Here is a 15485-nt window from a genome sequence, read left to right on the forward strand (position 1 = left end):
AATAGTTCGCACACAGTCATGATCTCCATCCTGTGCCAGTTGGGGAAGAGAGCTTGCTGGATTGAACCTGCCCTGCACTTGATACGAACTTGTGGGTTGTCAAGGGGAGCAATCAGATACTGCTCCAGACGGGGGGCTACAAGCCAATGGCCCCCCTTGGAGGCTAAGAGTTCCTGGATGGAATGAAGTGTTTCCACTGTGATAGGGGCCCCAAACATTAGTTGTTCAGCAGCCTCCAAAAGGAGAACGGCAGCTGCTGCAGCCCAAAGGCATGCCGGCCATCTTTGAGCAATAATAATAATAACAATAACAATAATAAAGTTGGAAGGGACCTTGGAGGTCATCAAGTCCAACCCCCTGCTCAGGCAGGAAACCCTATACCATTTCGGAGAAATGGCTGTCCAGTTTCTTCTTAAAAACTTCCAGTGTTGGCGCATTCACCGCTTCTGGAGGCAGGTGGTCCCACTGGTTAATTGTTCTAACTGCCAGGAAGTTTCCCCTTAGTTCTAGGTTGCTTCTCTCCTTGGTGAGTTTCCACCCGTTGCTTCTTGTCCTGCCTTCAAGCACTTTTGGAGAATAGTTTGACTCCCTCTCCTTTGGGGCAGCCCCTGAGATACTGGAACATGGCTATCATGTCCCCCCTCATCCTTCTGTTCGTTAAACTAGACAGACCCAATTCCAGCAACCGTTCCTTGTATGCTTTAGCCTCCAGTCCCCTGATCCTCTTTGTTGCTCTTCTCTGTACTCTTTCTAGAGTCTCAACAACTTTTTTGCATCGTGGTGACCAAAACTGGATGCTGTATTCCAAGTGTGGCCTTACCAAGGAATTGTAAAGTGGTATTAACACTTCACGTGATCTTGATTCTCTCCCTTCTGACGCAGGGATTCACACCCCTGCCCATCAGCCACTCCTACTCTTCAGGCGGTGGCGTGAAAAGGGATCGGGCCCTCCCCTCCTCTGGTAAAGTTTTCCTCCCCCCCCCACTGCAAAAAAGCTTTGTGGAAGAGAAGATTTGTTGCGCAAAGGGGTTCCATGAGGACTACAATCTTAAATGGCTTTTTTAAAGCTGCTCTGGGGCAGAGCCTCTTCGTGTCTCTTTTTCGGTCCCCAGGTTTTCAACTTGACTCTGTATCCTAGCTCAGTGGAAGGCATCCTCTCTAATTCCTTTATTCAGAACCTTGAGGACTATAATGTTAATTTTCTGAAGCTCCCAAATTGACAAGAGGGAAGCAGGAAATCTTGAGTGGATAGGCAGGCTTCCTATCTTGTGTTTGCATTGTACACAAAGATGCGTAGTAGTAAGATGCGTAGTAAGAGAGACTGCAAGCCGATTGAGTGCAAAGGTGGCACCTGTTTATTACTCAGTATTGCATTCAGAATAATAGAGTAACACAACTACAATTGTGTTATTTGAGGGGTTTTCCCCGGGCTGCAGAGACTTAGCATGACTCTGGCGCCTTGCAAAGAAATTTCACGGTAACCCTATGCTTTTTGTCGTACGTGCCCAGATTTTCTCGGAGGCAGATTGCCACGGCCTTGTCGCACTCACACACCTGCTTCAGGCATGGTGGGTTTTTCTCTCCTGCAGGCAGAGCAAACCCTGGTTAATCCTGCCCACCCTCTCGGACGGCTCAGCCGAGGGCTGCAAAACCTGGCCTGGCCACCAGAGGGCAGCTGAGATGCAGGGAATCCTGATTGTGGCCCCCTGGTGGACAGGAGTTTTGCACCCCAGAGCAGCTTACAGGAAGGCACTGCAGGCTGCCCAAAGATGAGGAAAGGATCAACCCCAGCTTGGTTCCGGCTCGGGGAGCATTTGAACCCGGGTCTGTGCATCCACTCACCGCAGACGATGGCCTTGTTCTCCCAGCTATAGGAGTAGCGGTCCTTTTTGGGGTCGCAGCCAGTCACTTTTTTGTAACAGCATTTGTGCACGAAGCAGCAGCTGGAGGGAGGGAGGGAGGGACGGGGCGGGTCAGAGTTAGCGGAAAGAGGGTCCCCTGTCCAGCAATGGGGGTGAGGCACTGGCACCCCAAGATTGGAAAACGATTGGGGTCCCCACCGGTCCTGCAGAGTACAGTGTGAAATCATTTGCAATGGAGATATTTTGCAGAGGCAAAATGGTCTGGTTGTGTGTTTGTTGTGTGTTTGTTGTGTGTGTCCGTGTGTGCCTTCTCCAAGCTGGTTCCTTTCCACCATCCGGAGTTGTGACAAACCCTGGATGGCGACTGAGGACGATGGGAGCTGTTCTGGGGTCAGGGGAAGGGGCTCTTCCACGTACAGATGGTCCTCGTCTTACAGCCACAGTTGAGCCCATTGCTGAGCAAGACAGTCGTTAAGTGAGTTTCGCCCCCTTTTTATGACCTTTCTAGCCACTGCGGTTCTTAGCTTAGCAGTGCAGTTCTGAGGGGAATCTGCCTTCTTCCCCCTTGATTTTGCTCATCCAGAGGTCGCAAAAGGGGGATCACGTGAGCCCGGGACTCCGTGACCGTCATAAATATGAGCCAGTTGCCGAGTGTCTGAATTTATTTCAGCCTCCCCCCCCCCCTTGAAGGGAAGAAGGCTTCCTCAGGGCCCTGCTGGAGGGATTCCACCTTCTGGTCATTGGGCATTACGGGCTTACCGGTCGGTGGCGTCCACTGGCTTGCCTCGGTTCCCCACGCCGCAGTTGCATCCGTATAAGCCGTAGTTTTTAACAGGGTTTTTCCCCGTCTCTTGGAAGATCATCTTCCCCAATTCGATCAGGCTCCCCTCGACTGGAAAAAGAGAGAAAGTTTCAGCCTCCCTCGGCTTCTCCGTAGGGTTAATGGCAGATGCTGGCAGTCCTCGCTTAACGGCCACAGCAAAACAAGATGTGGTGACAGGATGCCTCGCTTAACAGTGAATTTCCCTGTCCTGATGTCGGTCACTAAAGTCAAAGCCAACCTGTAACCCCTCCGTTTCACCTTCTGCAAAGAGAGCAGAATTAGCTGCCCATTTTACAGTTTTGCTTCACTCACCGCCCAGCAGCAACACGGCCATTATCCAGAGAGTCCTCATCCTCCCGAATCCAGACCTGGGAATGGACAGACCCCGTTAATCGCCTCCGCTGGTGAAAAGTCTGGAAAATGGCCCTTAGAACGGTCACTAAACGAACGGTTGTAAGTCAAGGATGACCTGTAGGCAAGGATCAGAAGGAGAAGCCGGGCAGGGGAAAATGGCAACGATGTGGCTATTCACACCTGTCAGGCTCCCTCTGCTCCTCTGCCCCCTGGAGACACGGCTGGCCCCTTTTATGTGGTAGGGGAGGGACTTCCCCAGTCCTCCTGGCAGGTGATCCTCCCTGTCACCTGGCGGGCCATCTTCAGGAACTCTCCACGTGGGTTTCCTTCCCGTCTCCAAGCGAGGATCCCGAACTTCCGTCCCTTGGGGCATCCTCGGGTGGCAGATGGAGTTGGGGGTCTCGTGGGTGAGATTGAGGAGGGGGCTTTGCACCTCTTGAGTAGGATCCCTTAAGGCCAGGCAGTTCCCTGTTGGGTCCTCGAATTATAGCCAGACTACAGCCAGTAGTCCTCAAATTACAGCCAGAAGTGAGCAGCAAGGACCCCATAGTCCTCCTCCTCCTCTCTGCAGCCCCCTCCCTTCTACCACTCATGATCTTCATCGTAAAGAAATCAGGTGAAAATGTTCCTCGCTTAATGCCTGGTTGCTTAGGGATGGATAGATGTTACAATGGACCCCCCCCCCCAAAAGGGACTTATGACCCAGATTCAAACTCTTGATGCCTGCCCTCTCCCTGGCCACATTTTAAGACAGCATTTTATCCCCTTGGTGAAATAGGTGACAAATTAAGAAATAAAGTTTGGCTGCTCAGCGACCAATCTGCATTTATGGCTGTTTGCAAGCCTCCTGCAGACCCCTAGCCTCAGTTTATGACTTTTTTTCTGCTCAGAATTGTTTATTTTCAGGCAAAAAAAATGCCCATTGTGGACGGCTTTGTTTGGTTACGACCCTTGCAAAAAACAAATCATAAAATCTTGTCAGTCGTAAGTCAAGGGTCACCCATAATATTACATCGGAACGCGGGCACCGTGCTGTGTGATGCAAAGGGCCGGGCCAGCTGATCTTCCCGGCCCCCTCCAGTCATGTGGACTTCAAACCCCAGCATCCCCAGCCAGCCTGGCTTTTTCAGGGGATTCTGGGAGCTTTTCACTGTTACCCAAGTTTGCGCCGACATGGTTTGTGTCCCCACGTACCGCAAGTGATGGTGTCTTTCCTGACGGAGTAGAAATATTTCTCCATTTTGGGTCTGCAGTGGCGCCACGACAGGGCCTGATAGCAGCAGTCATGAACTCGGCAACACCTGGAAGCAACGAACAGAACCACAATTGTGCGGCCAAGGTAACAACGTCACTGCATCTGTCTCGGCATCCGGGGCCGTTGAGCGCCTGCCTGGGACAATATTTTGAAAGCAAACTCTGAAAACGTGAGCGAAGGCCGGGTGGCTTTGTGGTTTTTACAGGGAATAAGTGGTTTAAGGTCACTTCGGGACCCGGGGCCACCTCGCCCGTGTCTGGTTCCTGAATTTTATCCACTGTAACTTTGAACGGTCACTAAGTGAACAGTTGTAAACTTAGGACTGCCTGCCACTCCGCTGGTGCCCGCCGGATGCGAAAGAGAGCAGAGGTGGGCGGAGGTGCCCTCTGAGAAATGGGGGGGGACTCTGGAGGAGCTCCTTAGATCCACAGGTGCCCCTTCAGCTGAGGAGAAGCAGGAACCCCTCCCAGGTCACCCCCGCCCCATCCCCCAGGCGGTCCTCTTCTGCTCCCCCGTCCAAACAGGATTTGGCCTTCCCTGAGCGTGCAATTCTGACCCATGCAGGGCTGGAAGGAAAGGACCTCAGAGGCCTTCTAGTCCAACCCCCCTGCTCAAGCAGGAGACGGAACAAAATTGTGCAGCTCTTGGAGCACACGAGGGTCCTGGATGTTCTCTGAGCTGGGTTGTGTTGTGGCAGATGTTTCATCACCAAACGAGGTAGCATTGCTGATGACGTTACCTGGCTGGGTCATGAAACGTCTGCAAGGAAACCACCAAGCCCAGAGAGCACCCAGGACCCCCCAATTCAACCCTGAGCTATAAATATCTGTGGTGCCAGCGGTGCCAGCAAGTCCTTCAGTGTGTGTTTATTTTGCACCCCCTCTATTAAGCCTGCAATCGGCCTGGATTAAAAACACAAGGAAAAAATGCTGGAATAAGTTTTAAAAACTGCAATATAAAGAAAGGAGCCTCTGGCAGCAAAATTTTTAATGAGGAGTAAGAGTTCTTCTGATGCAGGGATTCACACCCCTGCCCATCAGCCACTCCTACGCTCCGAGCGGTGGCGTGAAAAGGGATCGGGCCCTCCCCTCCTCTGGTAAAATCTTCCTCTCTCCACCCCCTGCAAAAATGCTTTGTGAAAGAGATGATTTGTCGCACAAAAGGGTTCCATGAGGACTAGAATCTTAAATGGCTTTTTTAAAGCTGCTTTGGGGCAGAGCCTCTCCGTTTCTCTTTCGGTCCCCAGGTTTTCAACTTGACTCTGTATCCTAGCTCAGTGGAAGGCATCCTCTCTAATTCCTTTATTCAGAACCTTGAGGACTATAATGTTAATTTTCTGAAGCTCCCAAATTGACAAGAGGGAAGCAGGAAATCTTGAGTGGATAGGCAGGCTTCCTATCTTGCGTTCGCATCGTACACAAAGATGCGTAGTAAGAGAGACTGCAAGCCCATTGAGTGCAAAGGTGGCACCTGTTTATTACTCAGTATTGCATTCAGAATAATAGAGTAACACAACTACAATTGTGTTATTTGAGGGGTTTTTCCGGGCCTGCAGAGACTTAGCATTTCTTTGGACCCTCCTTGCAACGAAAGTCCCCATAAAACTGATATTCTTTGTTGTACGTGTCCAGATTGTCTCGGAGGCAGATTGCCACGGCCTTGTCGCACTCACACACCTGCTTCAGGCATGGTGGGTTTTTCTCTCCTGCAGGCAGAGCAAACCCTGGTTAATCCTGCCCACCCTCTCGGACGGCTCAGCCGAGGGCTGCAAAACCTGGCCTGGCCACCAGAGGGCAGCCGAGATGCAGGGAATCCTGATTGTGGCCCCCTGGTGGACAGGAGTTTTGCACCCCAGAGCAGCTTACAGGAAGGCACTGCAGGCTGCCCAAAGATGAGGAAAGGATCAACCCCAGCTTGGTTCTGGCTCGGGGAGCATCTGAACCCGGGTCTGTGCATCCACTCACCGCAGACGATGGCCTTGTTCTCCCAGCTATAGGAGTAGCGGTCCTTTTTGGGGTCGCAGCCGGTCAGATTCTCGTAACAGCAGTCGTGCATCAAGCAGCAGCTGGAGGGGGGAGGGAGGGGGCAGGGCAGAGTTAGTGGAAAGAGGGTGTCCCGTCCAGCAATGAGGGTGAGGTGCTGGCACCCCAAGATTGGAAAACAATTGGGGTCCCCATCGGTCCTGCAGAGAGGCTCCCGGGTCCCAAGAACCCGTGTGAAATCATTTGCAATGTAGATATTTTGCAGAGGCAAAATGGTCTGTTTGTGCGTTTGTTGTGTGTGTGTGTGTGTGCATGTGCCTTCTCCAAGCTGGCTCCTTTCCAACATCCAGAGCTGCGAGAAACCCTGGCTGGCGACTGAGGATGATGGGAGCTATTCTGGGGTCAGAGCCCGGGACTCCGTGACCGTCGTAAATATGAGCCAGTTGCCGAGTGTCTGAATTTATTTCAGCCTCCCCCCCCCCCCACGAAGGGAAGAAGGCTTCCTCAGGGCCCTGCTGGAGGGATTCCACCTTCTGGTCATTGGGCGTTACGGGCTTACCGGTCAGTGGCGTCCCGTGGCCGGCCTTGGCCCCCCAGGCCACAGTAGCATCCGTAAAAGGTGTAGGAGGGAAATGGGTTTTTCCCCGTCTCTTCCTTGATCATCTTCCACAATTCAATCAGGCTCCCCTCGACTGGAAAAAGAGAGAAAGTTTCAGCGTCCCTCGGCTTCTCCGTAGGGTTAATGGCAGATGCTGGCAGTCCTCGCTTAACAGCCACAGCAAAACATGATGTGGTGACAGGATGCCTCGCTTAACGGTGAATTTCCCTGTCACGATGTCGGTCACTAACGTCAAAGCCAACCTGTAACCCCTCCCTTTCACCTTCTGCAAAGAGAGCAGAATTAGCTGCCCATTTTACAGTTTTGCTTCACTCACCGCCCAGCAGCAACACGGCCATTATCCAGAGAGTCCTCATCCTCCCGAATCCAGACCTGGGAATGGACAGACCCCGTTAATCGCCTCCGCTGGTGAAAAGTCTGGAAAATGGCCCTTAGAACGGTCACTAAACGAACGGTTGTAAGTCAAGGATAACCTGTAGGCAAGGATCAGAAGGAGAAGCCGGGCAGGGGAAAATGGCAACGATGTGGCTACACCTGGCGGCCTTGTGTCAGGGTCAAGGGGGGGTCCGGAAGCACCCCAGCTTCTCCCTCCAAGCTCCCTCTGCTCCTCTGCCCCCTGGAGATGGTGCTGGCACCTTTTATGTGGCGGGGAGGGGCTTCCCCAGTCCTCCCGGCAGGTGACCCTTGCTCTCATCTGGAGGGCCCTCTTCAGAAACCTCTCCAGGCGGTTTCCCTTCCCGTCTCCAAGCGAAACCCGATCGTCCATCCCTGGGGCAGCCTCGGGTGGCAGAGGTCAGCGGCTGGCCTCTCCACAGGCAGCTCTCTTCACCCAGCTCCCTTCCCGCTTAAGGGTTTGGTCCCGGAAATGGGCATCGTTCTGCTTCTTAGCTTTACGAGCCTTTTCATTGGCCTTCCTTTTTAATTGTACCGGCAAATAAGTTTAAAAATAAATAAAATTCCTATTTCAGGACTGCTTCTCCCCGCCACCCCTGCTGCCCCCGACACCTTCTGGGATACAGGCAGTCCTCGCCTTATGACCACAGTTAACACCAAAATAACTGAGACAGTTATTAAGTGACTTTTGCCCCATTTTACAGCGTTTCTTGCTACAGTGGCTGAGCGGATCACTGCAATTCTTAAGTCAGCCAGAGGGTGGTTGTCCCCCCTAAAATCCAAGAACCAGACACGGGCGACGTGGCCCCAGGTCCCGAAGTGACCTTAAACCACTTATTCCCTGTGAAAACCACAAAGCCACCTGGCCTTCGCTCACGTTTTCAGAGTTTGCTTTCAAAATATTGTCCCAGGCAGGCGCCCAACGGCCCCGGATGCCGAGACGGATGCAGTGACGTTGTTACCTTGGCCGCACAATTGTGGTTCTGTTCGTTGCTTCCAGGTGTTGCCAAGTTCATGACTGCTGCTATCAGGCCCTGTCGTGGCGCCACTGCAAACCCAAAATGGAGAAATATTTCTACTCCATCAGGAAAGACACGGTCACATGCGGTAAGGGCCAAAGGTGGCGGGTTCTCCCTCCCTGAGGAAGAGCTGGACAGCTGCCCCTCAGGGCAGGCCGCCTTGCTTTCCCTGCACTGTGCAGAGGGTTGGACTAGATGATCCAACTCCACGGTTCTACGATTGGATGGCTCAGCCCAGAGCCCACCAGAAGACGGATCTTGCAGGCATCCAGCTGAGTTCAGCGATCCAAGCCGCCTTTTATTTTAATCACGAACAAGCCACAATTAGCAGGATTCATGTAATGCCTCAGAGCACAAGCCAGGGTTTGGGGCTGGATTACATCACAGACGAAGCCTAATTTGCCAACCGCGCTTTGGCAGTGTGGGCTCTGAGAGGGAGGTTAACGTTCAGGACCAGGGACAGCGGCAAGCCAGTGAGGGAGGCTGGATTTGTTTAATGACGGTGGGAAATGAAATTGGGCATGACTGATTTAGTGACCAAATTGTGGTTGGGATGCTTCTCAGTTCCTGGCATTTCAACCATCGTTGTTTTCCAGAGTTGACCGTGATCCACGGAGGCTTGGTGCAACTCTACCCCATGGTCATTCAAGTGACCGGCAAGAAAGCCGTCCCACATTATTCCTCCTGTGGGGGCCACTGCGGCCTGGGGGGCAGAGGGAGACCCAAGGATGCCACTGACAGGTAAGGGGGGGTGACCACCCACCACGTCCACTTCTCTGAGAAGCTGGCGAGCCTCCAGATGTTCTGGGCTCCCAGAATTCCGTCTGAAAATATTTGAAAGGCCCCATGGAGGCTGAAGGGAAAAGGCGGGGGGCAGAGTCACCCCCTCCCGGGAGTCACCCCCTCTTTGCCTGCTCCCCCAGGTGTTGCCAGAGGCACGACTGCTGCTACCACCAGCTGCAGAAACGGGGCTGCCATCCCCAAATCACCTGCTACCCCTACAGTTACCGCTGGGGGGAGATCCAGTGTGGTGAGTTGGGCTGGGTGTAGGAAGCTTGCAGGAGCTATTTTGGGGCACGCACACACACACAAACACGCACAAACACAGCCAGCAGGCCAGAGGGATCTCCTCTCTGGATCAGCAACCCCATTGGCCCCGATCCTGAGAATCTGCTTTCTAGAACAACGTGAAAGAAGGACCTTGAAAGATCCCAGCCAAAGCTGCCCAACAGGCAGCCCAACAGGCTCCTCACATCTTTCTCCTTGGGGTCCCCTCTCCTCCATGTATGGGTGTCTCCTATGGCAGGCAGCAGTGCCAACTGGGGCCAACAGGAGAGCTGCAGCTGTGACCGGGCGCTGGTGCTGTGTGTAAAGCAAAATGTAGGCCGGTACCAGAAGACATACACCTTCTACCCAAACCTCCTGTGCAGGGGACCAGCTCCCCACTGCTGATGCCTGGGGGGGGGGGTCTTGCCTTGAAGGTTGCCAAGTGTGTCAAACCAGAAAGTGAGAAATAAAAAACTCTTAAACTCTCTTATCCTTGCGTGGGGAGACTCTGGGCCCACACATCTGAGACACACAATTTTTCACACAAAAAGGGGAGGTAACTTAGTGCCCCAAAGTTTAGGGCTGAGATAGCAACCCTAGAGGGCTCCTCCAGCAGCCGGGGATCTTGAGGGGGGCAGGTGGGTGGCTGGGAGGGCACTTTTGCATCCGATGGGCGAATCTGTCTGTACTCGGGGCACACCTGCTGCCAGAGTCAGGCTGGTGAGGTGCTGGGTGCTCTCTGAGCCTGGAGGATTCATTTCTAATGGATTAATCCACCCCTGGGTAATTGAAAACGGGGGTCTCTCAGGACACACACACCCTTCAAGGTTTCCAAAACCTTTTCATCAGTGTTAGGAAACGCAGCAGTGGGGAAGAAGCGGAAACTCACTTGGCTGTTTTAAGGCCTTAAGGTCCCAGGAACGAATTCCAATGTACGGCCTCATTTTGTCCAAACATCTGGCACACCCAGATTAGGAAAATGCTCTGCGGTTGGGTGGACCCAACAGAGAACTGCCTGGCCTTAAGGGATCCTACTCAAGAGGTGCAAAGCCCCCTCCTCAATCTCACCCACGAGACCCCCAACTCCATCTGCCACCCGAGGATGCCCCAAGGGACGGAAGTTCGGGATCCTCGCTTGGAGACGGGAAGGAAACCCACCTGGAGAGTTCCTGAAGATGGCCCGCCAGGTGACAGCGAGGATCACCTGCCAGGAGGACTGGGGAAGTCCCTCCCCTACCACATAAAAGGTGCCAGCCGCGTCTCCAGGGGGCAGAGGAGCAGAGGGAGCCTGACAGGTGTGAATAGCCACATGGTTGCCATTTTACCCTGCCCGGCTTCTCCTTCTGATCCTTGCCTACAGGTCATCCTTGACTTACAACCGTTCGTTTAGTGACCGTTCTAAGGACCATTTTCCAGACTTTTCACCAGCGGAGGCGATTAACGGGGTCTGTCCATTCCCAGGTCTGGATTTGGGAGGATGAGGACTCTCTGGATAATGGCCGTGTTGCTGGTGGGCGGTGAGTGAAGCAAAACTGTAAAATGGGCAGCTAATTCTGCTCTCTTTGCAGAAGGTGAAACGGAGGGGTTACAGGTTGGCTTTGACGTTAGTGACCGACATCGGGACAGGGAAATTCACTGTTAAGCGAGGCATCCTGTCATCTCATCTTGTTTTGCTGTGGCCGTTAAGCGAGGACTGCCAGCATCTGCCATTAACCCTACAGAGAAGCCGAGGGAGGCTGAAACTTTCTGTCTTTTTACAGTCGAAGGGAACCTGCTGCAATTCGGGAAGATGATCAAGGAAGCGACGGGGAAAAACCCTCTTACCACCTACCTGTCTTACGCATGCTACTGTGGCTGGGGGGGCCGAGGCGAGCCAAAGGACGCCACCGACCGGTAAGCCTGTAATGCCCAATGACCAGAAAGTGGAATCCCTGCAGCAGGGCCTTGAGGAAGCCTTATTCCCATCAAAGAGGGGGGGGGGGGAAGCTGAAATAAATTCAGACAAAATAAATACATTCAGAGGGGATAGATGGGGAACTCATCAAATTTGCAGACGACAGCAAGCTGGCAGGAATAGCCAACACTCCAGAAGACAGGCTTAGGATACAGGAGGACCTGGACAGACTTGAACACCGGGCGCTATCTAACAAAATGAAATTCAATGGTGAAAAAAGTAAGGTTCTACATTTAGGCAAGAAAAACCAAATGTACAGGTATAGTATAGGGGGTACCTTGCTCAATAGTAGTAACTGTGAGAGGGACCTCGGAATCCTAGTGGACAATCACTTCAATATGAGCCAGCCGTACGCTGCAGCTGCCAAAAAGGCCAACACAGTGCTGGGCTGCATGAACAGAGGGATAGAATCAAGATCACGTGAAGTATTAATACCACTTTACAATGCCCTAGTAAGGCCACACTTGGAGTACTGCATCCAGTTTTGGTCACGACGATGTAAATAATATGTTGAGGCTCTAGAAAGAGTCCAGAGAAGAGCAACAAAGATGATTAGGGGACTGGAGGCTAAAACATAAGGAACGGTTGCTGGAATTGGGTATGTCTAGTTTAACGAAGAGAAGGACGAGGGGGGAATTGATAGCCATGTTCCAGTATCTCAGGGGCTGCCCCAAAGAAGAGGGAGTCAAGTTCTTTTCCAGAGCAGCTGAAGGCAGGACAAGAAGCAACGGGTGGAAACTAACCAAGGAGAGAAGCGACCTAGAACTAAGGAGAAACTTCCTGACAGTTAGAACAATTAACCAGTGGAACAACCTGCCTCCAGAAGCGGTGAATGCTCCAACACTGGAAGTTTTTAAGAAGAAACTGGACAGCCATTTGTCCGAAATGGTATAGGGTTTCCTGCCTGAGCAGGGGGTTGGACTAGATGACCTCTAAGGTCCCTTCCTACTTTATTATTATTATTATTAACTGGCTCATATTTATGACGGTCACGGAGTCCCGGGCTCATGTGATCCCCCTTTTACGACCTCTGGATGAGCAAAATCAAGGGGGAAAAGGCGGATTCCCCTCAGAACTGCACTGCTAAGCTAAGAACCACAGTGGCTGGAAAGGTCATAAAAAGGGGGCGAAACTCACTTAACGACTGTCTTGCTGAGCAATGGCCTCAACTGTGGCTGTAAGACGAGGACCATCTGTACGAGGGAGAGTCCCTTCCTCTGACCCCAGAACAGCTCCCATCGTCCTCAGTCGCCATCCAGGGTTTGTCACAGCTCCGGATGTTGGAAAGGAACCAGCTTGGAAAAGGCACACACAGACACACACACACACACAAAATAAACACACAAAAAGACTATTTTGCCTCTGCAAAATATCTCCATTGCGTCTGATTTCACATGGGTTCTTGGGACCCGGGAGCCTCTCAGCAGGACCGGTGGGGACCCCAATCGTTTTCCAATCTTGGGGTGCCAGCGCCTCACCCCATTGCTGGACGGGGGACCCTCTTTCGGCTAACTCTGCCCTGCCCTCTCTCTCCCTCCAGCTGCTGCTTTGTGCACGATTGCTGTTATGGAAAACTGACCACTTGCAGCCCCAAATTGGACATTTATCCCTACAGCCAGAAGAAAGGGGATATCGTCTGCGGTGAGTGGATGCACAGACCCAGGTTCAAATCCTCCCCGAGCCAGAACCAAGCTGGGGTTCATCCTTTCCTCATCTTTGGGCAGCCTGCAGTGCCTTCCTGTAAGCTGCTCTGGGGTGCAAAACTCCTGTCCACCAGGGGGCCACAGTCAGGATTCCCTGCATCTCGGCTGCCCTCTGGTGGCCAGGCCAGGATTTGCAGCCCTAGGCTGAGCCCTCCGAGAGGGTGGGCAGGATTAACCAGGGTTTGCTCTGCCTGCAGGAGAGGGCACCGAGTGTGAGAAGCAGATTTGTGAGTGTGACAAGGCTGCGGTAATGTGCTTCCGAGACAATCTGAACACATACAACAAAGAATATGAAAGATACGGGAAGTCTCGTTGCATAGAGGAGTCACCGAAATGCTAAGTCTCTGCAGGCCGGAAAAACCCCTCAAATTACACAATCATAATTGTGTTATTCTGAATGCAATACTGAGTAATAAACAGGTGCCAGCTTTGCACTCAATTGGCTTGCAGTCTCTCTTATTACGCATCTTTGTGTACGATGCATTTTTGCAGTGGTGGGGGGGGAGATTTTACCAGAGGAGGGGAGGGCCCGATCCCTTTTCACGTCACCGCCCGGACAGTAGGAGTGGTTGATGGGCAGGGGTATGAATCCCTGCTTCAGAAGAACTCTTACTCCTCATTAAAACTTTTCCTGCCAGAGGCTCTGTTGACCTGGAATTAGGAGACAGCATAGGAAGTATTAATTGTGAATATGTGTAGGTGGCCCTGCTGACTTTGGGCCCTTGCAGAGTCCTGGATGCAGATCATGAAAGGGCAGCAAGGAAAACAGCCCATGTTTTAACCCACCCAGGAACGTCCGATGTCTTTAGGGAAACACCCAAAAGGGAACATTTTTAGCTACTTCTGCTTTCTCCCTTCTTAGCTACAGTGTGCCAGACTTACTGGGTGAAATCTTGATCTTTGCTGGGTGTAATCAGAAGGAATAAATGTAATCAGAAGGAATAAATACAAGGCTTTCTTGTCATTCGGGGCTTCTCTCTTTTAGAGGAGCCCGTCTTTGTTCAGCTGAATAAAAACGTAAAGCTTAAAGGAAACTTCCTGTATGTTTTTATCAAGCAAAACCTCAGAAGCTGCACAGCATTTTTGGCGAGCAGGGCTTGCAGGAGAGGTGCTCGGTTGGTCCCAGGGAGGCCCAGGAAAGGGGAAGGCGCCAAGCGCGCTCCGGGATTTCCTGGAGGTTCCCCCCCCCTTCTTGACTCTTCACTGTGGATTTTAGTAGGAACCAGTTTTTTTCTTCTTTTTTGGTTGCCTTTTACTTGGTTCCTGCATGCTCAGGAGGGCTGAAGATAGCGTAAGATACAAAGATACACATTGCTCTGTTGCAGAGGCTTTCCTAGGGGAGTGTGTGTGTGTGTGTGTGTGTGTGTGTTTGTGTAAAAGTGTGCTTGTTTCCTTGAATCATTTCCCACCGTTGACCAAACTGGGCGGGTTTGCCTCAGCTGCACCTAGACCCCTAATGTCTGGGGGTGTTTAGAAAGCAAGGGGGGCTAACCTTGTACTCTCATGCTCCAACGGGATGTGAGTGTTGAACTTGTGGTTGCTCTGAGGTTTCTGGTTGCTACTTACATATATTTCCCGCTGTTGACCAGGCCTAGGCATGACACTGATGTTAGCCGAAGGTCAGTGGATCTCTTGTGGCCTAACAGGCTGTGCAAGTGGTGTGAGTGACTTGAACACATGGGCTCAGCCCCAGGAAGACCTGTTAGAATGAATAAAAAGAAGGAATGTGCCTTCAGCCCCCTTGAGTGTGTCATAAGGAACTTTGGTAAGCTTAAAACACATTGGGATATGAAATTCAAACTCTGATTAAATACAATGCCCTTTGTCACCAGGATATATCCACTGTTTGGCCCACAGGGGGATCCATAGATTGGGGGCTGTTGAACAGGCTGGCTGAGGCCCAGATGGAGTTGGGGTCTCGTGGGTGAGATTGAGGAGGGGGCTTTGCACCTCTTGAGTAGGATCCCTTAAGGCCAGGCAGTTCTCTGTTGGGTCCACCCAGCCGCAGAGCATTTTCCTAATCTGGGTGTGCCAGATGTTTGTGTAAAATGAGCCCATACGTTGGAATTCGTTCCTGGGACCTTACGGCCTTAAAACAGCCAAGTGAGTTCCTGCTTCTTCCCCACTGCTGCGTTTCATAACACTGATGAAAGGTTTTGGAAACCTTGAAAGGGGGGTCTGTCCTGAGGGACCCCCTGTTATCAATTACCCAGGGGTGGATTAATCCATTAGAAATAAATCCTGCAATGTAATGCAGTCATCCTCGAATAACAGTCAGAAGTGAGCAGCAAGGACCCCATAGTCCTCCTCCTCCTCCTCTCTGCAGCCCCCTCCCTTCTACCACTCATGATCTTACCTAGTTGTGTCATGAAACATCTGCAAGTCAACCTCCAGCCTCAGAGAGCACCCAGCACCCCACCAGCCTCACTCCGGCGGCAGGTGTGCCCCCGAGGACAGACAGATTCGTCCATCGG

General features: G+C 52.1%; 4 protein-coding genes across 4 annotated transcripts; 2 read left to right on the forward strand and 2 right to left on the reverse strand.

Moving 5' to 3' along the window:
• Positions 1-1332: 1332 nt before the first annotated feature.
• LOC107291352 (basic phospholipase A2 homolog G6K49) lies at positions 1333-3267 on the reverse strand. The gene is made up of 4 exons (XM_015820345.2): positions 2998-3267; positions 2622-2754; positions 1843-1943; positions 1333-1583 (listed from the first exon to the last, which is right to left on the reverse strand). The coding sequence occupies exons 1-4, from the start codon at positions 3035-3037 to the stop codon at positions 1441-1443; spliced, it is 417 nt and encodes a 138-aa protein (XP_015675831.1). The 5' UTR covers positions 3038-3267; the 3' UTR covers positions 1333-1440.
• Positions 3268-5745: 2478 nt separating this feature from the next.
• Positions 5746-7421, reverse strand: LOC107291354 (basic phospholipase A2 homolog G6K49-like). Its single transcript, XM_015820348.1, has 4 exons — positions 7212-7421; positions 6836-6968; positions 6259-6359; positions 5746-5999 (listed from the first exon to the last, which is right to left on the reverse strand). Exons 1-4 carry the CDS (start codon positions 7249-7251, stop codon positions 5854-5856), a joined length of 420 nt encoding a protein of 139 aa, XP_015675834.1. The 5' UTR covers positions 7252-7421; the 3' UTR covers positions 5746-5853.
• A 928-nt stretch (positions 7422-8349) lies between these two features.
• LOC114922854 (basic phospholipase A2 Sms-N6-like) lies at positions 8350-9759 on the forward strand. Its single transcript, XM_029284925.1, has 4 exons — positions 8350-8395; positions 8904-9048; positions 9231-9337; positions 9614-9759. The coding sequence occupies exons 1-4, from the start codon at positions 8350-8352 to the stop codon at positions 9757-9759; spliced, it is 444 nt and encodes a 147-aa protein (XP_029140758.1).
• Positions 9760-10594: 835 nt separating this feature from the next.
• On the forward strand, positions 10595-13450 carry LOC107291356 (acidic phospholipase A2 jerdoxin). Its single transcript, XM_015820350.1, has 4 exons — positions 10595-10871; positions 11115-11247; positions 12849-12949; positions 13209-13450. The coding sequence occupies exons 1-4, from the start codon at positions 10832-10834 to the stop codon at positions 13349-13351; spliced, it is 417 nt and encodes a 138-aa protein (XP_015675836.1). The 5' UTR covers positions 10595-10831; the 3' UTR covers positions 13352-13450.
• Positions 13451-15485: the final 2035 nt, after the last annotated feature.

The sequence above is a fragment of the Protobothrops mucrosquamatus genome, unplaced genomic scaffold (assembly GCF_001527695.2).
Source record: "Protobothrops mucrosquamatus isolate PMUCROS unplaced genomic scaffold, P.Mucros_1.0 scaffold1123, whole genome shotgun sequence".
In the NCBI taxonomy this organism is placed as follows: Eukaryota; Metazoa; Chordata; class Lepidosauria; order Squamata; family Viperidae; genus Protobothrops; species Protobothrops mucrosquamatus.